The following is a 27655-nucleotide window of genomic DNA, read 5'->3' as shown; positions in this document are numbered from 1 at the left end:
AAACTAGTTGAAAACTAATTGGTGTAGATTTCCCTTTAACTAACGCCAGGAAACCAACATTAGATTTAATAAATCAGCCCGCCCTGATGCCCCCAACACCCACATTTGCAGAATGTTGTGGGTAAGGCTCGGATTGGGCTTTATGGCACAAGTAAGGGCCTTGAGCCAAACTTGTGCTTCAATATCATCCTTCTATCCCAGTTTTCTGGCCTAAAAAGAATAAGAAATTCCCCCCATCATGTATTTGAGTTTAGCACAGATGAACTTTCCTTAACACACACATTGCGAAGAAATGACTTTAATGCTATTTTTTAATAAAAGGAAGCAAAATCCATTAATAAACTAAGTGACAAAAGTGTTTTCCATAATAGCAAAAAAATAAATAAATTGAAATTATGGTTTTACACCAAATGAGACTGGTCAATAGCTGTATGTGGGGGGAGGGGAATATTGAGCCAAAGTATCAAAGAATTAGAAATAAATACATGATCATTTTGTCCAGCACGAATTTATAGAAATACTAGAGAAGAAAGCGTAAGCAGTTACATAAAAATGAAATGTAGCGGGTATGTACATAGTTTTTTTTTCTTCTTTTTAAACACAGACACATAATTAGAGCACTACATAAAACAGCAATACAATAACAGTTTCTGGAACTGAATGTGTGGCGCCTTAAAAAGATTTTCTTCAAATAAGCACAAATAAGAATCACTTTTGAAGTGAGCGCGTGTAAGGGGGGAGGGACAAAACGGCACTATACACAAGCATGTGTCACACACACTAAAAATTTAGTTCCCATACACAGCACCAGGTAATAAATGACAGGTTTTCTCATGGCAGAGAAAAGATTTTTAAGTCCCCAAAAAAACTGAGCCATCAGTCCTGAAGCAGGCCATGAATATAGGAATGAAGCATAACTAAGTTTCATTCCCCATAAATTCTTAAGAAAAAAAAAAATTATATATACATTTTGGGTGAAGCTTGTTCAGCTGCCACTAGAATGATCTATATGAACAGCTGCAAGAACGGTCTTGGGTAAACTGGATGCCATTTGTCTTCGGCTCACACTTTATCTTTGTGTTTCACTTTTGAGAGCCTGCGTGACGTTCCGCTCTTGTTCAGCAATTTTAGAACACGGTCCTTGTGATCAAGTACTTTAAGCATGCAGTCCCGGGATTCTGTAATCTGATCCATCACTAGTTTACACCGCTGCATGTTACCCTGCCAAAAAAGAAATATTAGGGAACAAAACAACAGCCACAAGACACCATATAGTTACTTTCTCCAAAATAGAAGGATTCTGGAAAAGTACGGGCAATAAAGAGGTTATACCAAGATTATAGTAGTTGGACAGGAGAGGAGGGAAGAAGAAAAAAAAAAAAAAAGAAGAAAAAAAAGCTGGGGCTTGTGCCAGCGGAAATCCTTGCCAAATATGATTGTTGAGCCCAATCAGTGACATAAGGAAAGGAATCAATGATGTGAGTGATGTGGGGCTGGGTTCTGGTGCCCAAGTGGTATTAATACTCAAAGGGCATATAACAAGGCAAAAACACTACATCTAACATATATAATACTATAATAAAGCATGCTGCGAAAATATAAATGAAAAATGTAATGTACCTGTATGAGTTCATTAATCCTGTGCAAATCGTCATCTGTGGCAGTTTTCTTTTTAGGAATCAGACCTTCTTGGAGCACAGTTAAGCGATCAAACACATCTTGCTCTAGTTTAGTCTGAAAGAAATTTATATATGAATGCAAATAGTCAAAATGACAAAGCAAAAGAAGCAGAACATTAGAAAGAAGCACACTCACCAATTGGAGAAGCTGAGCAGCACAGAGATGAGTCTTCCAGCCTTGCACCCGACATGCAATCCCCTTCTGGTTGGCAATCTCTTGTAACGTCAATTTCTTCTCTTCTACAAGGAAATACCCCATGAAAGGGAGTCTGTTAGGTCTAACATGTCTCCCAAACCAATAATAGTGAAGTGAAGGGGGACCTTTCATCGGACAGAAAAATACTTTTGTGGCCACAAACCACTCTTTTAATGGATATGCAAACTCTCCTCAAATGCATGGTGGCAAGGTATGATTTGCCTACAAATGGCCACAAATGTCCTTAATGTCCTCTAAAATTGCTGCTCAGTGTTGCACCTTTAGAAGTGAATGGGATTTTAAGGGCTCGTTCACACAGGGGGGGGCGGATTTGGGCACAGAGAGCGATGCGGGGAGCCGTGTCACTCTCAGTTCAAAACCCGCCTGCCACGACCGTCACGGTTTCCCCCTCCGGAGTCGGCTCAAATGAATGGGCCGACTGCGGAGGTTGCTGCTGCCAGACGGAAGCCGCGCGCAGCTCAGCAAGCTGCGAAATCCGCCTGAAGAAAGGGCAGCTCACTTCTTTTTTCCGCTAGCATACCTCTAGCGGAAAAAAGAATGCTAGTGGTCTCCATAGACCACCATTGTATGGAGGCGGATTCTGAGGCGAAATCCACTGTCAAAATCCACCTCCTTGCCCCTGTGTGAACTAGCCCCAAGTCCCGGCCAGTCAGGCTGCTTGTAGGTAAATCTGGCAAACTGAGCCCACCCCCAAAGCACTTAAAGACAATTTGCATATCCATAAAAAGATAATTAGCTCTACATTGCTTCATTGGTTTGTGACCATGAAGGTATAGTAATGCTCTTACTAAAGCCCAACACTGAAGTATTATCAGTTTGAGAGGCAGTTTGGATTGATGTACAATTGTTGAATTCTGTACCTAAAACCTTGCCTGACCTTTCATCCAACTGGCAGTTTCAAATGTAGACCTCATCTACTATACAAAATGTATTCATTAAGTGGCTACAAATTTACTATATCAAGGAATTTATAGCCTACATTATAACCATGGATGTATCTGCAAGTAACAAACTTTCCATCTCAGACATAAATGCTATGTTTATTCTGTAGTCTCCAGTCTCTTACCTTTGACCCGTACGTCACTGTAACGCTGGAAATGATGATACGCAGCCTTCCATGGATTGCGGTAATGGCGCAGAAGAGTAATGGGTGGCCGAGGTTTAACTGGGACATAACGTACACCTTCTTCATCTGCAAACAAGAGGGATGAAGCAACTAGCTTAGCTTACATAGTAAAGAGCCAAATAATCCTGGAACTATCTATATCAGGAAGTTATATATTTGTAGCATTTCCTCTATACATTATGACAGTAATAAAGAGATCGGTGGAATATTTAGTTACTAGGAAATGAACTCCAAGACTACAATATGTAAAAATGACATACAATACCTATGTACTCTTTGGGTGGGGACTTGCGTTTCTCTGGGCGAGACGTTAGAGGTTTTACAGAGTGGCATCTCTCTTCATCCGTACTATTAGTCTCCATCATATCACCTTCCTCTGTAGATATAACATGCTGTTGTTTGCGAGGTTTTTTACGAGGTGAAGCACCTGGTGGCAATTCACCAGCAGGAACAGAGATGTTATTAGCTAACAAAGCTAGTGGAGAAGAGATAGATCCTGAAGTCAGTGGAGGCACTGCTGGTAGAATGGAACAAAAAAAAATAAAAAAATAAGGTTGTTTTTTTTCTTAGGATTATAACCATTTCAGCATAATAAACAGAGCTAAAAACAAACTTTCACATAAACTGCTTAGGGCGGGTTCACACCTGCGCCCGATCTCCGCTTTGTGGGTTTTAGTCTTCTGCCCGAGAAACCCCAACAGGAGACGGAAACCTGACAGTCAGTGTCTGCCCATGAGCGTCTTCTGGTCTCCACGTCGAACCAGTTTTTTTTTTTTTTTTTAACTGGACACAAAGTCCTGCATGTCTGACTTTGTTTCCAGTTTTTTAAAAATGCGGAGAGGCAGAAGACGCCCACAGGCGCTCTCGGGCGGACACTTTGCAAACCCATTTAAATAAATGGATTTGAAAACTGCCTGGCATTTTCCATCTCCTGTCCAGTTTCTTGGGCAGAAGATGGAAACCTGCAAAGCGTGGACTGGGCGCAGATGTGAACCCGCCCTAAGCTGAGAACAGCCACCAGGACAATTCAGGTGGCAGGGAGACTCTTAATGCAGCCAGTTGTCTTACTGCCCGATACAAGGCCAACAAGACAAATAGGTGGGCCAATTTACTAATATATTTATTTCAGACTAAACTGAAATACAAAACTAGCTGATAGAAAAGGAGGAGATTCAGACACCATGTGAGTCCTCTTCCGAGTATGTGGTTAGCAATTACTAAACTTTAAATTATAAATAAAAAAAAAAAATAAAAAGGAGTTTTGTTGGACTTTTAAACTTATGACCTATCCCGACACTGGGCCATCATTATAAAGCCTGAAAAACCTTGTTAATGGAAGAAGTGGTGTTTTCACTTTGCTCATTTCTATTTTCTGTGCTCATTTAATAATGTATGTCAGTTTCAATCCCCCGCGTACATCACAATGTAATTGGGCTGATTTCTTGAAATGCTGGGCAACACGGAAAGTAGCCCGAATCATTATACTGTATTAGGCCTATGACTTTATTGCAGCACCCCTCAGAAAGATACTGGATGAGTTGAAGTTATTAATAACATACCCGAAACTGGCCTTGCTATGTCCATTGGTTCCGCTTCTTCCTTCACTTTGGCTTCAGGGACTGCTGTTCCAGAAGGGGCACTGCTCAGAAGAGGTGGAGGTGCTGATAAGGTAGGGACAGCAGCTGGAGGGACATGAATGCTGCTGGGAAGGGGTCCAGGCACAGGCTGAGAGGGGGGGCTGGGTACAGCAGCTGCAGGATGATGAGAAGAGGGGAGAGATGCAGCTGCACTCGGCTGCTCCCCACCTGTGCCTGGATCCCCAGTCACTCCCGGAGCCACAGAGAGGTGAAGATCAGCTTTAGGTTTAGCACTGCAAGGTAGGAAAATATATGCACACATTTGGTGAGACATAAGACACACCAATTCTACCAGATTTGCAATACAGTGAAAAGAAGAGAGGTTACAAGAGTCTAATGTACAGGCTTTCCTTCACTGCCACAGCATACTGTTCTGGATAACATAACAGAGCCCCAGTAAATGGGAAATAACTGAACGAAAACCCAATATCCAAAGCTTACAAGCCATTTAAAGAAATTTTATCCCAATACTAAACACGAATTTCTTTTTACTCAGCTCTGCAAATTTATTAAAAGGGTCTTCTGGAATTTTTAGACGGATGATCCATCCTAATGATAGGCAATTCAATATTGGATCAATGGGAGGCCAATCCCGAGTACAGCCACAATCATCTGACTAAATGGGCCACAGCAACGCCCAAAATAGTCCTGTTCTGTACAATGGCCTGGAATAGCACTGCACCTCTTACCCTTCATTCACATCTGCGTTTGGTATTCCTTCCGGGGAGTCCGTATGGGGACCCCCCGAATGGAATACCGAATGCAACTGCGAGCGGTGTGCCAGTGAAAGCACACGGACCCCATAGACTATAATGAGGGCCATGTGCTGGCCGCGCACTGCCCGCATGAATCATGCGGACAGGAAAGTAGATTGTGAACTACTTTCCTGTCGGCATGATCCCTGCGGAGATCTGGCGGCAAGTACACGGACCCCATTATAGTCTATGGGATCCGTGTGCTTTCACTGGCACACCGCTCGCAGTTGAGTTCGGTATCAATTCAGCTGACTATTGGATTTAGATTATTTTTCAATTGCTCAGCCCTACCATTTACAGTATATAAAACACCTGTGTCTTCCTGTAGCATCAAAGCCAGCTAATGAGCAGAGACAAGTCTGACTAATATCTCTTTGGGGAAATATTGCTACATTAGGGATTGAATAGGTACAGATGAGGAAAATTACTTTATATGTATCTAAGGGTCTGTTTACACGGTGGAAAATGATGAGGAATTTCTCTTCATTTTCCGCCACCAACATTTTCACCGTGGTCTAGCTGTGATGGGATACTAATGCAATGTATGTGTCCTGATTAGACGCAGATGAATGGGCCTAATCAAGAGGGCGTCTCGAGCCGCAGAATACACGGCAGAATCGAGCTGGATCCTTCTTTTTTTCCATGTCTTGCTGCGATTTCTGCCTCCCATTGAAAACAAGATTCGGGAGCAAAATCCACCCCCAAATTCCTGGCAAGTTCCTCTATGTGAACAGACCCTAAAACAATCATTGCATTGCTATAAATTGCTATTAAAAGTAACAATATTTCACTAAAAATGTATCTTACCCAGCAGGTCGAGGAGAAGCAGAGGTACTTCGCAGAGCATTGTCATTGCGAGGACTCACTGCATCCCCTGGATGAGGAGGAATAAGGCTTTTTCGGACAGACAACCTGTTAGAAGTGAGAAAAAAAAGAAAAGGAGAGGTAATTATATACATAGCAACAAATGCCTCATAATACTACTGTATTTATTGGGAGGAGGAGGAGGATCCATAACGTACCCATCAGTAGCAGGCTTTTTGCGCAAGATGCTAGGCCTTGGTGAGGAGCCTTGGGCTGGAGCATTGCCTATACCTGGGCTTTGATTGTGACCCTGCATGACTGTTGCACTTGCTGGTGCTGTAGTGAAAGGATTATTTAAAGGATTGGCAACTATTGTGGCTCCTTCTGCAAGGACAACTGCAAAGATAGAAAGACCATGAATGAATGGATGTATAGCTGGATGGATGGAGTACATTACTATGTGGAAAAACAGCAAATTCTGCCTCGACTTTCTATCCACCTGCTACAACCTTTCGTTAAAAGGCATATGCCAGAGGCTACATACATAATTCACAGATAAAAGGCTAATATGCGTTTTTAATGCAATAACTCAAATTTAAACACACAATTTCAGGTCAGGAATGTCTTCAATAAAAGAAAAAGCACTGACATGTTACACACTAAACCAATCAGAAAAGACAATACCAGAAGGCTTTGCGTCACTCGAAGCTTGCTGTGCATTCACTGAAGAGGTCTGGACACCCTGAGTGGCAATTGATCCTGCAGGATGGATCCCTTGGTTGCTGATGGGAGGAGGCTGGATTCCCTGGGTACCAATTGGAGTAGCTTGAATGCCTTGGGTACTGAATGGTGTAGGCTGCATCCCTTGTGCATTGACTGGAGCGGGTTGTATCCCTTGTATGTGTCGCGTATGTGATGTATCAACATTTATCAGCTGCATAGGGTTCAGATGTACTGTGGAGGCCACTGACTGGGCTGTGATAGCAGAATTTGGAGCTTGAGCTGAAACTAGAAGTGTATGTAAAGATTATTCTTCAGAAGTTTAGCAGAGTTTAAAGATAAGTCAAATATCATTGTGCTTAAAGGGGTAGTCCAGGATTTAAATAAATCACACAAGGGAGGGTTGGAGACAGGAGAGTATATATTTTTTAATGTTTCACCTTCCCTGGCCTCCTATGATTTTTCCAAATCCTGGAAACCCCTTTAAAGATATTGCTAACAGTTTTCTTCTGGCATGTAAGACTATAGCTTTACATTGTGCCCTGTCAGATTGCTAAACACCATCACACTACATATAACACATGCTGACAGGTATTTTGTAAAGGGATAGTCTGATCTTAGGCATCTATGGCATATCCTTTAAATAAGTCATAAGCGTCTAATAGATGTAGACACCAGACATATGAGGAAAATAAGGATCAGCTGACCCACCTGTGCATTGCGGTCTTCAGTCATTGCTATAGGAGTCATGAAAACATATTACAAAAATATGCTTTAAAGACATAAGAGAAATCCCAAATTCATCATGACACACAGAACACCCACGGCTCTGTGGCATCTGATAATCAAGGAAATCAGAAGAATGGTTGGGGAGAGGGGTGGTGCAGGTATGTACAAGGAAAACTGTATTTATATGGTACACAAGAGATTTTGGACCACTGACTCCTCTGTGTGACACATGCCAGGCCACAGTAGACATTAGAAATTGGTTGTCAAAGCTGCAGTTTTAGTAGGGGTTATAAAAGACCCAAAATAAATGATCTATTCTTAGAATAGGTCATTAATTTGAAGTTGTTGGGAGACCCCTGATCAGTTGTTCTTCATAAAGTGTATAGAGCCAGACGCAGATGGCTCTGTACACCACGCAGTGGCAGTGCTACTACAGCACAGCTTATATTCATTCACTTGAGCTGGGCCACTACACAGTATACAACGTCTGTCTGCTTCCAGCTCTGTACACTGTGCAGAGAATATCTGATTGTTGGGGCTCACAAGCTTACAATCTAATGACCTTTCCTATGGTTAGGTCATTAATTTGGGGTCTTTGATAACCCCCTTAAATGTTTTGATGCTCAAGACTACAACTTTTACAGACCAAAAAGGAACAACAAATCGTTTAGAAAACAGATGTCTGGTAGCCCTGATATATGGTCAGATTTAACCCAGGCAAACACCTACTAAAGAGATTTTCCCCATCAAAGACATTTTGACATCAATGACATATGCTAAATGTATTTAGCCAGACAGTGAGGCAGTCATTTCCAGATCTTTCAACTTTAGAGTAAGGGGGCGTTCACACTACCGTTATTGTCCGACAGCTAGTGTCCATTCAAAATCTCGCACGGACATTAGGAGCGGACACTAGCTGTGCCCGTGACACTTTTCATTCATTTAAATGGCGATCGGGTGCGTTCTTTTGCACTCCGTGCCCTTCCTTAACTGTCCGTTTGTAAAGATGTCCGACTTTTCAAGCGGACAGAAAAAACCTACATGTCGGGTTTTGCTGTTTGTTTGAAAAAGTCGGACATCTTTACAAACGGACAGTTAAGGACAGGCACGGAGTGCAAAAGAACGCACCCGATCGCCATTTAAATGAATGAAAAGTGTCACGGACACAGCTAGTGTCCGCTCCTAATGTCCATGTGAGATTTTGAACGGACACTAGCAGCGGACACTACCTGTCGGACAATGACGGTAGTGTGAACGCCCCCTTAGAAAAGAATAAGGCAACAAAAAGGATTTTATTTTTATTTATTTTTTTAAATACTGACCTGGGTATTGACGAATAGTAGACACTGAACTAGTTATGGGTGTGTAGGTGTGGGCAGCCAATGGGTAGCCAGGTTGTGGATATGTAGGTAGAAAATATTGTAACTGCACTGGTACCGGAGGCCTGTGAAAGTAAAATAAATGGAGGATAAACAGCAGATCCTAAATAAGTTCATACTTCCTACAAGCCTTTTAATTAGATTTTTTTTTCTCCTTCTTTATTGTCTTCTCTCCTTCCTCCCTTATCTTTTTGTAAAATCATTTTCTACAGGCAAAAACAAAAAATAAAATAAAAAACATACCTGCCAGCACGCGCACACAGCTATTGGGTCTTACGTGTGTTTATGGTTTATATTTCTATGTTATTAAAGTGTGAGGCACAACTCACCTATTTTCACTCCTAGCTTCCATGGTCATGGGATTGGGTGAGGCTCTGTGGCCAGGAATAGGTATAAGATTACTTCTCTCAGATCCATACTCGGACTGTATCCGGGGTGAAGTATGAGTAATTTGCTGTGGGACAACCTTAGCTAGAAGATAAAAATGCAGTTTAATTGAAAGCAGCGAAGCATCCTCACACGACAATACAGTAAGTCAATGAAGTTGAGACATCACATCAGTATCAGGCCATTTTCAGGAACTGGATGATTTTTCAATATGCTTTTAATTATTTTCTTAGAAATTGTTTACTTGTACCCAAAAGACAAACCATCGCCTCTCCTGTCAAGTCCATAAATACTGGAGTACCTTATGAGATAACAATTCTGGAACATCTTATTCCTACAAGAATTTCATGAATAAATTGACACCTGGGTCTTAACAGTTGAGGGCATGATCCCTAGGCAGTCTCACATAGTCCAATCTGTGTTGCCATGGTCAGACACTGTACACAGGGAATGGTAACCCAGCTGCCAATTCATGTATACACTTCTAGGAGGTATAACAGAGGAATATTTCCAAATAGATGCCTCAGAAATGTGAGCTTATGAGGAATACAGTTACTTACTGAAACAGACATGACGGGAGAACTGATTGGTCCCATTTAGGACAACCATAGATATAAAAGCATTTTGTGTCTGTTGGCGAGGCAGGTTTTCACTTATTAAAGAGGACCTTTCATGGACTTGGGCACATGCGGTGTTATATACAGCTGGAAAGCCGACTGTGCTGAATTCAGCACACTGTCGGCTTTCCTGATTTGTGCCTCGGGTGAAGAGCTTTTGGTGCCAGTACCGTAGCTCTTCACAGTCAGAAGGGCGTTTCTGACAGTCTGTCAGGTACGTCCTTCTGCACAGCAGCACCTATCGCGCTGTGTGAGCAGAGAGCAGATTTCCTCCATAGAAATCCATGAAAGGTCCTCTTTAAGAGCTAGTTCAAACATGGGGTGGTATGGCGTATTTTGGTCCCGATTGTGATGTGGGAAGCCGCGTCACAATAGGGCCAAAATGAGCCTGCCACGACTGTTGCGACTTCTGACAGTCGCGGCTTCTCGCTTCGGAGTAGGCGCAAATGAATGGGCCTAGTCCGGAGGGTGCCGCCACAAGGTGGACGCCGGGACAGAATCAGCTGCAGAATCTGCCTGAAGAAAGGGCAGCTCGCTTCTTTTTTCCGTGAGCGGCAACATGCCTAGGGGCAATGTGAGGGGGTGGATTGTGACGTGGATTCAGCGCAAATATCCGCCCCCTCTTGCACCGTGTGAACAAGTAAGCAGTGACAGGGGTGTCTGGATGGCAAATCAAAGAGCAGTGAACTTAAAATAAGCTTTTACACTACTTTGTGCCGATAGTAAACCAGTTCCCTGGTTTCGAGACCCAATTTAATTATGTTTATTTAAGTGGTTATCTGGTTTCTAACATTGATGGCACACTTGCTGCTACAGTTTGCACTGAGCTGCTCAGTCTTGGCATCGGTAATCTGCAGGGGTCCAAGGTGCTGGATCCCTACAGATCTAGTATTGAAAACCTATCCTAAGGGTAGGCCATTTATGTTATAAATTACCGTATTTTTCAGACTATAAGACGCACTTTTTTTCCCCAAAATTTTGGGGGAAAAGAAGGGTGCGTCTTATAGTCTGAAGGTGGCGCCTGGCATCCGCTGTAATAGAGAGGCGGAAGCCGGCAAGTGATAGACGCCATTACAGGTGCCGGGGCCTGAGACATCGCTGCGCTCCTCTGCCATGCATGAAGCCAGCAGCGGCAGGGGCTCCTCCGTGCCCCCGCCGCTGGCTTCATGCAGGGCAGAGGATCGTAGCGATGTCTCAGGCCCCGGCGTCTATCCCTCCCCGGCATCCGCCTCTCTAGTACAGCGGATGCCGGGTCAGTATCAGTGGCCCCTTCTCCCTGGGGGCCGGTCCCCACCGGCCCCATACCTGTGAAGTTGCAGGCCGGCTCCTGCGCGGCGATATCGCAGGAGCCGACCTGTTCGGGTGACAGCCGGGAGCCTAATGAGGCTCCCGGGCCTGTCACTGCTGTATTAGTATTGCGGCTGGTCTCTATGACCAGCCGTAATACTAATAGACAGAATGTCCCATAGACGGCAATACAGTTGTATTGCCGTCTATGGGACTTGCGATCAAGTGACCGCAGGTTCAAGCCCCCGGGGGGAAATAAAATAGTAAAAAAAAAAAAAAAAGCTTTAAAAATATGAAATAAATAAAAGTTCTAAATCACCTCCTGGTTTTTTTTTCAATACAAGGTTATCTAAGCAATAGATATCCCCCAAAATGGTATAACTAAAAATTACAGCTGGCCCCGCAAAAAAAACGCTCTATGCATCCCCGTACAGCTGCAGGGTCACCTGTCAATGTGGCCTTGCAGCTGTTGCAAAACTACAACTCCCATATATTAAATATTTTACCAGTTTTTGCTTCAAAATTTTTTTTCCCTATTTTCCTCCTCTAAAACCTAGGTGCGTCTTATAGTCCGAAAAATACGGTAGATAACCTCCCTTTAAATGATTTACTGCACGGAGCAAAAGTGTGAAGCATGGGATTTTTTCAAAAAACAATCGGACCTTGATTGATGAAAAGAATCCAAGGAGTTTATTTCAGGAAGTCCAGTTTTAACAAAAAAAATAATTCTTCAGAAAATTTCCATAATGCATACAACAAACACCTTGTACCTCAGGCTGCTGTAGTCTCACAAACTATCCATCATGTGAACTTCACCAACACATACCCAGCTTTCTGGGAATTGGAATCATTTTATACCTTAGACATTTCCCATAATACTCTGCAGTTTTCCCTATAAAACCCTGGAGTTGCTGCAGACTTGCCTCTTATAAGATCAGGGGAGACACACCCAGTGCAACTCCACTCATGCAGGTAAATATGCAAAAACACTTTATAAATCCATGTTAATGTGAACAGTTCCTTAGTGTTAGTATATGGTTCCCAGATGGTAAGACAAGAAATAGTAGGAAAATAGAGCATTAGGTGGCCAGCCTAATGAGGAAAGAAAGAAATAAGAAGCAGTAATAGAACATTCACACAGAGATATTACCAGATCTGGGGACTTATGTACCACCACTAAGGTTACAAAGAAGAAATCACATGGAAACATAACACAAAATAGTTTACCTCTTCACATTCCTCCCCCCTTAAGAAGAAGCTTGTCCTTCTTCAGACCGCTTTCACTTCAGCACCATACCTAGACAAATGATCGGCATTTTGGTGCTTGGACCCTGACCGATGTTGTATCTCAAATTTAAATGGCTGTAATGCTAGATACCATCTAGTTATTCTGGCATTTTTGTCCTTCATGGTATGAATCCAAGTGAGGGGATGATGATCCGTCACTAAAGTAAACTCTCTTCCTAATAAATAATAGCGTAATGCCTCCAATGCCCACTTTATCGCCAGCCCTTCCTTCTCGATTGTAGAATACTTTTGTTCACGGGGAAAAAGTTTCCTACTTAAATAAAGAATAGGGTGTTCCTCACCATTAATCTCTTGACTCAGGACTGCCCCAAGTCCCACCTCAGATGCATCCGTCTGTACAATAAATGGTTTGTCAAAGTTTGGGCTTTGTAAGACTGGTTCTTTACACAAAATTTCTTTTATTTGTTCAAAAGCTGAATCACATTCTGTTGTCCATATCACGTCCTCTCTACTGTTCTTTTTAGTTAGGTCGGATAAGGGAGCAACGATAGTAGCAAAGTTTGGAATAAAACGTCTATAACAGCCAACAAGACCTAAAAAGGATCTGACCTCTTTCTTTGTGGCCGGAATAGTCGCAGATTGAATGGCTTGTACTTTGGATATCTCTGGCCTTACTTTACCACTACCCACAATAAACCCAAGGTACTTTGTTTCTTGGAATCCCAAAGCACATTTACGTGGATTAATTGTAAATCCTGCTTTCCCAATTTCAGTTATCACCTTTTCCAAGTGATACAAGTGCTCTTCCCATGATTTGCTAAAGATTACCACATCATCTAAATAAGCAGCACTGTACTCCGTATGATCCTTCAAGAGTAAGTCCATGGCTCTTTGAAACGTGGCTGGAGCACCATGAAGACCAAATGGCATGTTTCTGAACTGATACAAACCATTAGGCATCACAAAGGCAGTTTTTTCTTTTGATTTCTCATCAAGTGGAATTTGCCAGTACCCCTTACATAAATCTAGGGTAGAAATATATTCTGCACACCCCAATCTATCTATGAGCTCATCAATACGCGGCATTGGGTAATTGTCAAAACTAGATATAGCATTAATTTTACGAAAATCTATGCAAAATCTTATTGTCCCATCTTTTTTCCCAATCATCACTACAGGTGATGACCAAGGACTTTTAGAGGGTTCAATAACTCCCAATTTAAGCATTTCTTGAACCTCATTTTCAGCCTTACCCTTTAATTTTTCAGGTATACGATAAGGTCTCTGTCTGATAGGTGGATGATCTCCAGTATTTATTGTATGAGAAACTAAAGACACACGGCCAGGCTTACTTCCAAAAATATGTGAACTGGACCCTATAATCTTCCTCAGGTCACAATGTTGCTCTTTAGATAACTTTGGATTCAATGTTACCTCTGACCAGTGAGCACAATTTTTCAACAAATCATACATTTCTTCAGACATATCCTGTGAAGACTCTGAGACAATATTACAGGTAGTGTTATCTTTAGGACCAACCTCTGGTTCAATCCAACGTTTCAATAAATTTACATGGTAAACCTTATTTTTTTGTTTTTTATCTGGGGTTTCAATTTCAAAGTCAACAGGACCTGTTTGTCTAACCACTTTATATGGCCCTTGCCATCTGGCCAACAACTTATTCTCACTGCTGGGAAGTAAGAGAAGAACCTTATCCCCAACTTTAATCGATTTATTTTTGAAATGTTGATCATACCATTTCTTTTGGTAAACTTTTGCCTTGTGGACATTATCATGAGCTACCTTAATCAATTTCATTAATCTTTCTCTCATTTCCAATACATGTTCCACCACATTCTTCTGATGACCATCTTTACCTTCCCATACCTCTTTAATAACATCCAAGAGTCCCCTGGGTCGTCTCCCATATAACAATTCAAAAGGGCTAAACCCTGTAGACTCTTGTGGAACCTCACGATAGGCAAATAATAGAAAGGGCAACCATTTGTCCCACAGTTTTGGATCGTTATGTGCAAATTTCCTAAGCATGTTTTTCAAGGTTTGGTTATACCGTTCAGTCAACCCATCAGTTTGTGGATGATAAGGGGTAGTCCTGAGAGGCTGTATACCAAGAAGCTTATAAACTTCTAACAGAAAGGAAGATGTAAAGTTACTCCCCTGATCAGTAAGGATATGCTTAGGTAATCCAACCCTGCAAAACACCTTCAAAATTTCCTCTGCAACTCTTTTAGCAGTAACTGTGCGCATAGGTATGGCTTCAGGATACTTGGTACAGTAATCAACAATTGTAAGAATGAAACGGTTACCTTTGGAACTTCTTTCTAGTGGACCGATAATATCCATACCCACAGTATTAAATGGTTCATCAATTATTGGTAAGGGTATAAGCTCTGCTTTGGGAGGAGCTGAAGCAGTGTACTGACATATTGGGCAACTACGACAGTAAGTAGTGATCTCATCATAAACTCCAGGCCAATAGAACCGATAGAGTACTCTGGCCAAAGTTCTTTTATAACCCAAATGTCCAGCAACAGGAACATCATGCGCTAATTTCAAAATTTCTGGTCTAAACTTTTTTGGCACAACTAACTGTTGCACTTGTTCTCCTGTTTTTGGGTGACTACACACTCTATATAAAATATTGTTTTCCACCAGATAATAGGGTGTAACAAGCTGCTTACCACTTTCTGCAACCACTTTACTGTTAGTTAAACCTTGTTCATACAATGCATACAAGTCAATGTCCTGTTTTTGTTCAAATGCAATATCAGTGTCCCACAAGTCAGCATTTTTATACTTGCCATCCAGGGAAACTCTTCTCCTAGAGACATCCTGCTGTCCTGGAACTCTCAGAGGCTTTGATGATGGCGGCTCCATGATGTCCTCATGGAATGGGAAAATGTCCTCCAAAGTCTCACCTCTCTTGTGTGCCTTTGCTTTAGCTCTGGTAGTCACAGCAGACAGCTGGCTTTTCCCCATTAGCAAATCTTTGAATCCGGGTGTGGTTCTTCCAAGGATCACTGGTACTTGTAGTTCTGGAACAACAACTACTGGCATGGTAAAACATTTCTCATCCAACTGCAGGTCAATATTTGATGTGGAGTATTTTTTTGTATCTCCATGAACACAAGTAATTGGCACTTTGGGAGAGTCCATCTTCTGAGTTATTAGGTTCTCCTTTACCAAGCTTAGTTTACTGCCAGAATCAAGCAAAGCATCCACGTTCTGTCCATTAACTTGGATTGGCAGCATGAAGTCACTGCTAGCAAAAAACGATCCAGACTTTGTGCCTTTAGTGCTTTTCCTGGGGCAAAATTTAGCTATGTGTCCCTTTTCTTGGCAAATATAGCACATTTTTTCACTGGTGACAGTTTTTAATGGACTTCTGGCTTCTTGACCTCTCCCTCCAGAGAAAGTTCTGAATGGTTTGGATGGGCCAGTTGCAGACCTGCTTAAGTCTCTCTTTGCTAGGATAAAGTCCTCTGCCAAAGAAATAGCTTTGTCAGCATTTTTGGGCCGATGTTTTTTAACCCAAGCAAGAACATCAGCTGGAAGAATTTGTAGAAACTGTTCAAGTATGATCGCTTCACTAATCTGCTCAGTCGTCTTGTTGTCTGGTTTCATCCATTTCATGTATAAGTCTTGCAGGCGAGTAAAGACTTCTCTTGGACCATCAGTGTAGCTGTACTTGAGTTCTCTGAACCTCTGTCTGTAGGTTTCCTCACTGATGTCATATCGCCTTAGAATAGTCTCTTTAACCAAGTCATAGTTATTTGCATCATTCATGTTCATGTGGCTATATGCCAGTTGGGCTTGTCCAGTAAGATATGGCGCCAGTCTTACCACCCACTGTTCCTTAGGCCACTGACAGGTATGTGCAATTCTTTCAAATGTGGTTAAATATGCCTCAATATCATCTTCTGGAGAAAGTTTTGTCATGCGAGGGTCTTTCCAAGCAACAGGGGGTCTCAGGGTTTGAAACAGCTCCCTCCAGCGTTCATCCTGACGTCGCAATTCCTCGCAATTTCTCCTGGCTTCCTCCATTTGCCTTTTTTCAGCTTGGATCTGCTGCACAGTTAACCATTTCATAAGGTCAGCAATGCTCTCTGGTAAAGTCTTTTCAGAAGGCTCAGCAACACTTGGAGTTAATGGAGCAGCTGTGGCTCCTTGCACTTCTGCATCCTCCTCTAGCAGTGCTCTCTGTCTGACACCTTGACTTTCCATATTCACCAGTTTCCTTGCAACAGTTCGCTTTGCAGACTTAGTTGGTGGCTTTGCATTAATACGCCAGGAACGTGTCTTGTACATAACTCCCTTGTTTCTTTAGGCTTGAGTACTTACAGCAATACTCCAAAAATCATCCCACTTCTGACACCATATGTGAAGCATGGGATTTTTTCAAAAAACAATCGGACCTTGATTGATGAAAAGAATCCAAGGAGTTTATTTCAGGAAGTCCAGTTTTAACAAAAAAAATAATTCTTCAGAAAATTTCCATAATGCATACAACAAACACCTTGTACCTCAGGCTGCTGTAGTCTCACAAACTATCCATCATGTGAACTTCACCAACACATACCCAGCTTTCTGGGAATTGGAATCATTTTATACCTTAGACATTTCCCATAATACTCTGCAGTTTTCCCTATAAAACCCTGGAGTTGCTGCAGACTTGCCTCTTATAAGATCAGGGGAGACACACCCAGTGCAACTCCACTCATGCAGGTAAATATGCAAAAACACTTTATAAATCCATGTTAATGTGAACAGTTCCTTAGTGTTAGTATATGGTTCCCAGATGGTAAGACAAGAAATAGTAGGAAAATAGAGCATTAGGTGGCCAGCCTAATGAGGAAAGAAAGAAATAAGAAGCAGTAATAGAACATTCACACAGAGATATTACCAGATCTGGGGACTTATGTACCACCACTAAGGTTACAAAGAAGAAATCACATGGAAACATAACACAAAATAGTTTACCTCTTCACAAAAAGTAAAAATAAAAATGTACTTACCCACAGGAATGTTGGAAGTGGTTACTGCTGTAGCATGGGAAGAGTGAGTTGGCATTGTCATAGTAACAATAGTGCTTGTAGAGACTTGTGTGTGGGCAGTAGAACCTGTGCCAAAAATGAAGCATAAAAAAAAATAAATTTAAAATTGCAATAATTATAAGCCTGTCTTAACTATAGCGTTTTTTCAGGTTATGATTATGATTCATATGTTTAGAAGAAGTCATCAACATCTAATAACAAAGAGGCCACAGCACATAAGTCAGGGAAGGCCGAGTGGTTATTAATATAAAGGTATCATCTCCAGCAGTATCAGACAGATATTTCTGCCCTGTGAATATCATGTTTGTGCAGTTCCATCATACATAGGAAATGGATATAATGGGTGACACATAGATCCCCATAGACTTAAAGGGGATGACTTTCACAATAGTGACTGCTCAGAACTGAAGAACACTACCGATTGTTCCCTGTTCTCATGATGAGTAGGGGTCTGAGCAGTCGGACATTCATCGAAGCATGAGTCACAGATCTAGAAGCTGCAAGAAAAGTCAAGGACTAACACAAGGCATACTATAAGAGAGCACAAGGAAAGTTAATTTTTGAACAGTGTCCCTTTAATATACTGATTTATGTGAAGATAAATTTCTGACTAATCATTACCTGATGTTGTTACAGACGGCAGCGTATTCGTTGCCAAAATAGGAGCCACAGTTGCTGCAGCTACTGGGTTTCCTGTGCCAAAGAGAGTCTTCTACCAAAAAACACAGTGCATAATTTGTTAATACTTATTTTTAAAATGTCAACACTAAAAACAATCGTAAAAAAAAAAAAAAAAAAAAAAAAACCCCAGCAGATTTCATCAGCAGATGCAATTATTGATAAGGAAAGCACAATACTGGATCATTAAAACAAGGAAGAGTATAGAAGGAAGACTCATGATTCTGCATTGGATCCTTAAAAAAATATTTATGTATATGATGAAAAAAGTTCTGTGACAGCATTGAAAATAATAGGGATAAAACACCACTCTCTTAGTTGCATGGCAGAACCCCATCTCCCATTTGGGGTTACTTACAAAGAAGAAAAGCAGTCTAGCCCTTCAGGACCCATAGAAAGCATAATAGGAATTTTCTTTATTCAAACAATAGCATCACACACCTCGTATTCACTCATGGACACTTGAAAAAGACCCCTGCGTGGGTTGATATGTGGTGTATGATGCTATTGTTTGAAAGAAGAACATTCCTATTTTGATTTATATGGTTCCTGAGGGACTGGACAGACACACACACATATATAATAAATAAAAAATTAAAAACTGTATATCACTTGTATTTGATAGTCAAGTTACAGGAAACAATGCCAACGAGTGAATGGGCATCTCTTTGGCAAGATAGATACACAGACCAGTCATATTAACGTGACCACCGCCTACTTTTGACATCAACGTTAAATAACCAGTCGCAGCAGGCACGTGTCATCAGCCATCTGGGTGCACTCATCATTGTGGAAGGCACGATGGATCAACACAAGTATGCATCTATCCTTGCAAACCATGTTCACCCCTACATGCAAAACATTTTTCCTCAGGATGATGGCATCTACCAGCAGGACAATGCGACGTGTCATAAAGCTCGCAGTGTACGTGCGTGGTTCGAGGAGCACCAGGATGAGTTTACCGTACTCCCTTGGGAAGCAAATTCCCTGGACTTGAACCCAATCGAGAATCTGTGGGACCACCTCGATTGGGTTGTTCGTGCCATGAATGATCAACCGCGTAGCCTAGCGCAGCTGGTCACGGCACGGCTCAACATCCCAGTGAACATCACCACAACATCCTCTCTTCCTGCACGTCTTGCAGCGGTCCGCTCTGCGAAAGGTGGTTATTCTGGATTTTGACAGGTGGTCACATTAATGTGACTGGACTGAGTATTGTTTCTTTTACTTTTCTACATCGTTTCACCAAAATGCCCATTTGTGATCCTGCAAACTGACGTAAGTGAACACGAGGCAAAACAACAAAAGGAATGAGTTGCAGAATCACATATTTTATATTTACTAATATAAATATGCATGTGTTAACCCCTTACCGACATGCGCCGTCATAGTACGGCGCATGTCGGGTCTGTAACTATGGCGACCGCCCGGGAGCCGGGCGGCCACCATAGCCGCCGGGTGTCTACTGCTTTAAGCAGTAGACAACCGGCTCTAATGCCTCTGATCGGTCCCCGGACCGATCAGTAGTCATTAACCCCTCCGGCGCCGCGGTCAAAGGCGCCGGAGGCGCCATTTTCCCGGCGGTGCATGGGCGCCGCCATTTTGGCCGGGATCGCCAGCTCCTGGAGCATGCTCCAGGGCCGACGTCCCGTTGCCATGACAGCCGGGAGCCTTGTAAAAGGCTCCCAGGCTTGTCTGCAAATCCTCTCTTTTGCAGGCTGGTCTATGCAGCCTGCAAAAGAAAGGATGATTTTTTGCAATGCATTAGCATTGTAATGCATTGCATTAGTGATCAGACCCCCTGGGGTTCAACACCCCTAGGGGGTCTAATAAATGCAAAAAAAATTTTTTTTAAAAAAAGTAAAAAAAAATATAAAAAAATATAAAAAGTATTAAAAGTTCAAATCACCCCCCTTTCCCTAGAGCACATATAAAAGTAGTTAAAAACTGTGAAACACATACATGTTAGGTATCCCCGCGTCCGAAATCGCCCGCTCTACAAATCTATAAAAATATTTTTCTTGTTCGTTAAACGCCGTAGCGGGAAAAATAGTCGAAAGTGCCAAACCGCCGTTTTTTCACTGTTTTGATTCTGATAAAAATTTGAATAAAAAGTGATCAAAGCAATAACATTTCCCGAAAATTGTAGAACTAAAAAGTACACCCGACCCCGCAAAAAAAGACGCCCTATGCATCTCCATACACTTACGTATAAAAAAAGTTACGGCCGTCGGAATATGGCGACTTTTAGAAAAAAATTTTTTTAACACAGTTTTGGAATTTTTTTTAGGGGTCAAAATGTAAATAAAACCATATAAATTTGGTATCCCTGGAACCGTACCGAAACACAGAATATAGGGGACATGTCATTTTGGCTGCACAGTGAACGCCGTAAAACCAAAGCCTGTAAGAAAGTCGCAGAAATGCATTTTTTTCTTCAAATCCACCCCATTCTGAATTTTTTTCCTGCTTCCCAGTACATTATATAGAATAATTAATGGTGGCATCATGAAGAAAAATTTGTCCCGCAAAACTTAAGACCTCATATGGCTCTGGGAGCGGAGAAATAAAAAAGTTATGGGGTTTAGAAGGAGGGGAGTCAAAAACGAAAAACGAAAATCAAAAAATGCCATCGGCGGGAAGGGGTTAAAGCCATCAGGACTTATCACAGTTCGGTAATCCTACTTGAGTCTTTTTTTTTTTAATTCCTCTTTACGATCCAAACTTATGTATAATAAAATAAAACTATGTAAGATACAAAGCTCTCAGGTTACAGTACCTGTGCCATTGCATGCAACTGTTGTTTCGTCCCTCCCAAAGCAGGATGTGTGGGCAGGGTAATGCGTGTTCCAGTATCACGCACCTGGGCAGGCCTCTGAATGCTGATGGTTGCAGGAGGAGGATGCTGCTGAATTGACAAGGTAGGCCTAGATAGCAGCAGTGTGAAAACAAAAAATATTCAGTGACAACTACCATAATATAACAGCTGATAGTAAACAAAACACAGACTTCTGTACATACCTTAGCACAGGTTCTGCAGCGTGTGCTGGAGTGGTGGTGATAACTGGGGACTGCGCCCGAGTAGCAGACACTGTGGCTACCACAGCAGGTGTGACTGAAGTAGCTGTAGTTACAGGAGGCCGCGACTGTGCACAAAGGGAAAATTAACTCAATAAAAGGAATTAACTCTCATATCTTTTAAACTTTAATTATTCAAGTATGATATTTTGTACATATATATTTTATACAATATTTGTACATATACTTTTTTTTTTTTAACTAAAAGTAAATAATTGCCTAAAAAGTAAAAATAAACAAAGACACAACCTGATAAATACTCCACAAAGCCAAGTCTATAAGGCAAATTAAAGTTATATGGGGTCTTAATGGAAAATCACATTAATATTTCTAACTAAGAAAGGCGCCGCATTTTTGACAATTTTTTAAATAGTTGCACGCTGAGGAAACCTATAGGTTCAATTTGCGACTGTGTTCACAGATAACTGATTATAAATATCTAAGGTTTCATTCACATCTGCGTTGGTATTCTGTCCGGGGGAGTCCGCGTGAGAACCCCCCAACCCAAACACCCCCCCCCCTGAACAGAATACTGAACGCAAATGCAAGCGGTGTGCCAGTCAAAGCACATGGACCCCCATAGATTATAATGGGGTCTGTGTGCTTGCCGCCAGATCTCTACAGGGATCATGCAGGCAGGAAAGTAGTTCACAATCTACTTTCCTGTACGCATGATACATGCGGGCAGCGCGCGGCAAGCACATGGACCCCACTATAGTCTATGGGGTCTGTGTGCTTTTACTGCACACCGCTTGCAGTTGTGTTCGATATTGCATTTGGGATGTTCCCATGCGGACTCCCATGGACGGAATACCAACGTATATATGAACGAGGGGTCATACTAAAGACCGTCCGAAAACAGATGGTCCACAAGCAGTTACTTATAAATAAACTAAAAAAGAAAAAATAAATAAATACACACACACAAACAACCCTTACCTGTATAGGGGGGTGGATAATGTGCTGAGCTACTGACTGGGCAGCTGCAGCAGAGGGCATCTGGTTAGAGGCTGGTCTTAATACAGTGGTCACTTTGGAGCTGGACATCACAGCAGCTGCAGCGGCTCCTAATAAAACAGGTTAATGAGAGATGGTAGACCTACAAACTGGCTCATTAATTAATATTAAAGTGCTTGCTTAGAACACAAATGATTAAGTAATTTACTGGAATACACAATACCTTTAAAATTGTTATTTTATTCATTATATTCAACGATATAAATAGCAAAACAAAATCTACTGTAGAAAGACAAGTCACCAATTAAACCAATAGGAAAAGCTGCACAATTCATTGCTTAATACGACCACAGGAAGTAATAGTAATAAGTAATAAAACATTCACAACCCTCATTAGGGTACCACCGACAAGTTGCTGTAGATGCTCAGTATGGAGTCGGGCATCTCTGTATGTTGCCTAATAGCCCTGTGGCTTTACTGAAGCTCAATTCCAACTTACTTGATTGGGCATAGAGTGTCAATAACCCACAATGACCACTGCAGGTCATTATTGGTGAGTGTATTGGGCCTACACCACGAAATAACAAGTAACTCTCCCTCTCCCATTAAGTTTACTTTACCAAACACAAGAATGGGGATGTTTTGCAACCCAGTTTTAATGGAGCAATGGAAATGTACACCCCCACTGCATTCATTGCAGTGGGAGGGCCAGAGGTAGCTAGTCCTCTCTCTGTTTTGACGTATAATAGAAATAAATAGAAAGCAATATCCTATTAGCCAGAGCCACAGCACAAAGCTGTACCTGTTCTGGAGAAACCATCATGCTAGTGCATGCCATAGCAGCACACATTGTCGCATAATGCCCAAATGGCTGAGAGCAGCAGATGGCACCCCATCTTAATAAGCTGTCCCCTCCTTAAGTTAACACCCTTTATCTTAGGCCTTGTTCACATCTGCGTTCAGTATTCCATTCAGGGAGTCCACTTGGGGACCCCCCTGAACAGAATACCGAACGCATTAAAAAGTGGTGAGCAATGAAAGCATATGGACACCATAGACTATAATGGATCCTGTGCGTTTTTTTTGACCTGTCTGCACAAATCATGCGGAAAGGAAAGTAGTTATTGAAGTACTTTCCTCTCCGCATGACTAGTGTGGACACCGCGCAGAAAACACACGGACTCCATTATAGCTATGGAGTCCGTGTGGTTTCATTGATGGATGGGATTGGAGGGGGGGGGGGGTTGTCCCTGAACAGAATACCAAACGCAGATGTGAACCAGGCCTTAGATGATTATTTATATTACCTCTAGGGAGATGGGAGGCTCCAATATGAAGAGGTGGTCCTGGGGCGCTGCTGCGGATTATAGACATCTGAACATTAGTTGCAGTCATTATGTGATGCAGATTATTGGGGTGTCCCTAAAATGAGAGAAAAGCAGTCAGTAATTTAGAAAGAAAATCTAATTTAACTATGAAACTGAATAAGCACACCACAAAAATACAGCATCTCTCCATAAGATTACTCTCATGATTACAGAAACTTAGCCACTTTGAAATGAAAATATATTATTGTAATATGGAAATACTTTATTCAATGAAAGCGTGATGATAGAAGAAGAGGCAATGAAAAACCAAACAGAGCCTGTACTAATTTGTACTAATTCTGGCATGGAATCTGCATAATAGAATATTAATGCTGTACTGGAATCAGAGCAAGAAACTAACCTGCTGCCCACTAATGGTGGCCACAGGGATAGCTGATGCCTGAGGAAGGCCACTCTCCATTGTGACTGTCACTGGTCCAGATACCTTTGGAACAGCAGACAGGGCAGAAGGAGGTGCTGGAGCAATGGGTCTGCTGGGAATAGTTGGCTTCAAAGGCTGCTGTGGAAAGACATCAATAATAAACTATGTACAAAAGATTCACCTGCCAATACTGCCTAGTAGGGTGTCAAGAATAGACACTTTTTACTTGTTTTTTTCCTTAGGATTTCTTGGGTAGCTAAAAAAAACTCAAAAGCAAACCGATTTATAAAAGTGAAGGGGGTAAGAAGGAGAGTTGTTCTGCCCAATAGAAGATATTAAAAGCATTTAAAAAGGAGCGGTCACATGTTATATAACACAGTTTGTGAGAGCTGTCTAGATTATTTTTCTTTTACACATGCTATGAGAATATAGAACATCCTTCAACTTTATACATCCTGATATTTGTATGTGCTTTAAGAATTTATAAAGAGTGTAATATAAAAAATAATAATAACAATAATGACCCATCATCACTGAGCATTATTACACTATTCCTCCATTATTCCAAGTGAAAACTTAGGAAACAAAACTGGGAATTCCTACTGAAGACCAGAAGAGAATCCATTAATACCCTGAACCTGGAAAACGCCTTAAGCTGGGGATGCAAAGAGCAGAAACTCTGTTTTTAATTATTCTGAGGGAAAAATGCAGCGTTTTACAGTCCTGGCAAAGCAGATTGCATTTTATGAAATTTTATCCATACATCTCATGGAGGGGGAGGGGAATCTATAGCAGAGCAAGGAGTGTTTTTAAAACCGCAGCATGTTGACGCTAGGTTCACACCTGTGTTCAGGTTTCTGTTCGCAGGTCCACTTGGGAGCATGAAAAATAGGAACCCAATCTGCTTAAAAAGCAGTTATCCACAGACCCCCAAAGACTATAATGGGGCCCGCTGTTTTTCCACCCGAAAAAGGCAGAGAGAAGTCCTGGAATCCATTTTTCAAGTGGACTCGAGGACGGAGACCCCGAGCAGAATGCAGGCGAAAGATTGAACATAGCCCCATTATGTTTGCAGAAATGCTACATTTTGCTTGGGTTCCTCAGACTAACATTGTGATCCAGCAAAAACACTGGCAATGGATTTGTATTAGTGATAAGAAGAGATCTATCAATCACAGATAAGAACTGCCCACATGACTCCTAAAGCATAAAATGAACTAATGATGTAAGCGAATGAATGACAAGTAATACTGGAACTGAGCTAATCAAACTATATATTCATTTTTCAACAGTTTGCAGGAGTAAGTTCTTGGCATCTGCTATACCCTCACATTTGGTCCTTCACATTATCCTATCCCAGTTGCATATTCGCAGTGTTAATATTCATGGTGCTTCTTTCTTCACACTATCATTAACAAATCAAACGGACCAAAAAAAAAAAAAAAAAAAAGGGCAAGTAAGAAAAGTTCACCAAAAGACAAGATAATCACCTTCAGGATATTCTCAGAGAAGGCCATTGGAACATTTGGGAGATGAGCGGACTGAGCGGTCATAGTCAGGGGACTTGCTGAGTGGTTAGGAACCATTTGTAACTGTGGGTAAGGCCTGACTACCACAGCTTCTTGTTTGTCGTCTCTTGTAGGAAGAACTGTATTTGCGGTGAGTGCATCACGCGACTGACCCTCCATTTCTCGTGACTGCTCGTCGACACCTTAAAAAGGAAAAATAAGAAGTGCTCACAACCGAAATTACACTATAGTGCAAAAGGCATGCAAATTTCAGTTATTTATTACTATATTTTTTAGCACATTCCATGTTTTGACGTACAGTTAGGATAGACTATCAATATCTGATAAGCGAGGAGAACACAGTCAGCCCCGCAACCATCAGCTGTTAAGGGCTGCTGCTGGGCCTGGTACTATACGACATAAGAAGCCATAAGAAGACAAATTGTGCAGCTGCTTAAAACTGCAAGGACGTACAGGTGAGTCCTTGCCGAACTAGACAACCACTAGCTGGCCTTACATACCCAATGGGTGGTCAGGCCCAAGAGATCGATCAAATCTTAAAGTTGAGCTTTGTTCAACAGTGATAAAGAGGCTCAAAACGTGTCATGTGAAAAATGAAGTACAATCTACAGAGAGCACGTTGTAGGGAAAGAGGGGCCAAGCTGATCGATATATAGATACACAAAAGATTCAGTATTGCTTGTACTTTGCTCTTTCTATGCTAGTTGTCTAGACGAGGGGGTGGTTCTGCATAGCGATTGACAGCCCTTCATGTACTGGATGACTGGTCATAAGTATAGAAAGGGCAAAGATATCAGGAATAAAATATGTTATACTGAATCTAATAGAGATAGATAGATAGATAGATAGATAGATAGATAGATAGATAGATAGATAGATATCTCGATCTGCTCAGCTCCTTTCAATCTATAATAAGCTGCCTGCACTTTTCATGAGACAGGTTCCCTTTAATATAAACCATAGAGACACTAAGTAGCTTACTACGTGGACACTGCTCCAGCAGAAGGTGAACAAATATACAAAAACACAAAATGATTCACTATAAGCCACAGAAGCGAGTCCACTAGCTCTGAATTTTCAGTGTTCTAGTACATGAGCTGGACATATTACAGTAGTTGCACATCTTATTACCTGTTCCTTGAATGTTCTGACCCACGGTTGTTCCGCCACTTACAATCTGTGGTGCAGGAATGGGAGCCCCTTGTCGAGGGAACTGCTGCGAACTCATGTCCTCCTAAACAGAATTACATGTTAAAATATCATGCGACAATAGGAGAAGCAAAAAGTCTTGTTTCCATTTGCTCGGATCAAAAGATGGTCATGGTACAATGATGTAAATGATAAATATATGCACTCCAGTATGTAACAAGAAATCCTATTTTCAGTGCCGACGTGTGTGTTAATATAGAAAAAATAAGATTAGTGACTTTTTTTTTCTCAATATAACTAAACTTTCAAACAACTTTTGATTTTCTGGCAGCAATTGTATCATTATTAAATTTTGTAATATAATTGATTATCAAATTTTGGCTCCTTTCTTTGAAATCCTGCACTTCTTTAGTCTTTGCATTGTTTCTCTATGAAGAACTGAGATCTGTACACCACCTCTCATAGGCTCTTGTATAATGCAGGGAAGCTGAGGCTCAGAGGGACGTGTCATAGTTGTCTTACTGTTCTGGAGATATTTGTTTGATGACCGCCCCTAGTCTTGGCTAGCCTGCATTACACAAGAGCCCGCTCCCTGTACTCCTAGAGTCAGCAGTTTCCTACAATAAAATGAGATTGGAAACATTCTACAATATTTGCTACTCATATTAGTCTATGATGGATGGATCAGTCCTAATCCATACTTTAATAGCATAGGAAAAAACACAAGCTGGATGTCAGCACACCATAAATTGAAAATTTATTTTTTTATATATATATATATATATATATATATATATATATATATATATATATATATATACACACACACACATACACACACACAGTATATTCCAC

General features: G+C 41.5%; 1 protein-coding gene across 6 annotated transcripts in view; it reads right to left on the bottom strand.

Annotated features, from left to right (window-relative positions):
* Positions 1 to 420: 420 nt before the first annotated feature.
* Positions 421 to 27655, bottom strand: part of SAP130 (Sin3A associated protein 130) — a 29978-nt gene continuing 2743 nt past the window's right edge. The window contains exons 2-21 of one of the 6 annotated variants that reach the window (XM_075268965.1): positions 26783 to 26885; positions 25613 to 25833; positions 24102 to 24260; positions 23681 to 23795; positions 22356 to 22483; positions 21360 to 21484; positions 21118 to 21265; positions 18282 to 18372; positions 17622 to 17726; positions 9376 to 9517; positions 8990 to 9111; positions 6903 to 7226; positions 6437 to 6614; positions 6222 to 6326; positions 4582 to 4892; positions 3288 to 3539; positions 2963 to 3088; positions 1816 to 1919; positions 1621 to 1734; positions 421 to 1221 (exon numbers count right to left, since the gene is read on the bottom strand). In XM_075268965.1, the coding sequence (XP_075125066.1) occupies positions 1063 to 1221; positions 1621 to 1734; positions 1816 to 1919; positions 2963 to 3088; positions 3288 to 3539; positions 4582 to 4892; positions 6222 to 6326; positions 6437 to 6614; positions 6903 to 7226; positions 8990 to 9111; positions 9376 to 9517; positions 17622 to 17726; positions 18282 to 18372; positions 21118 to 21265; positions 21360 to 21484; positions 22356 to 22483; positions 23681 to 23795; positions 24102 to 24260; positions 25613 to 25833; positions 26783 to 26879 (3126 nt within the window). In that variant the 5' untranslated portion in view covers positions 26880 to 26885 and the 3' untranslated portion in view covers positions 421 to 1062. The remainder of the gene's footprint in view (positions 1222 to 1620; positions 1735 to 1815; positions 1920 to 2962; positions 3089 to 3287; positions 3540 to 4581; positions 4893 to 6221; positions 6327 to 6436; positions 6615 to 6902; positions 7227 to 8989; positions 9112 to 9375; positions 9518 to 17621; positions 17727 to 18281; positions 18373 to 21117; positions 21266 to 21359; positions 21485 to 22355; positions 22484 to 23680; positions 23796 to 24101; positions 24261 to 25612; positions 25834 to 26782; positions 26886 to 27655) is intronic. The other 5 variants (XM_075268967.1, XM_075268969.1, XM_075268968.1 and 2 more) reach the window with 5 other exon arrangements.

This window comes from Leptodactylus fuscus, chromosome 3 (assembly GCF_031893055.1).
Source record: "Leptodactylus fuscus isolate aLepFus1 chromosome 3, aLepFus1.hap2, whole genome shotgun sequence".
NCBI classification, from domain to species: Eukaryota; Metazoa; Chordata; class Amphibia; order Anura; family Leptodactylidae; genus Leptodactylus; species Leptodactylus fuscus.
This window is presented reverse-complemented; position numbering and strand designations above follow the sequence as displayed.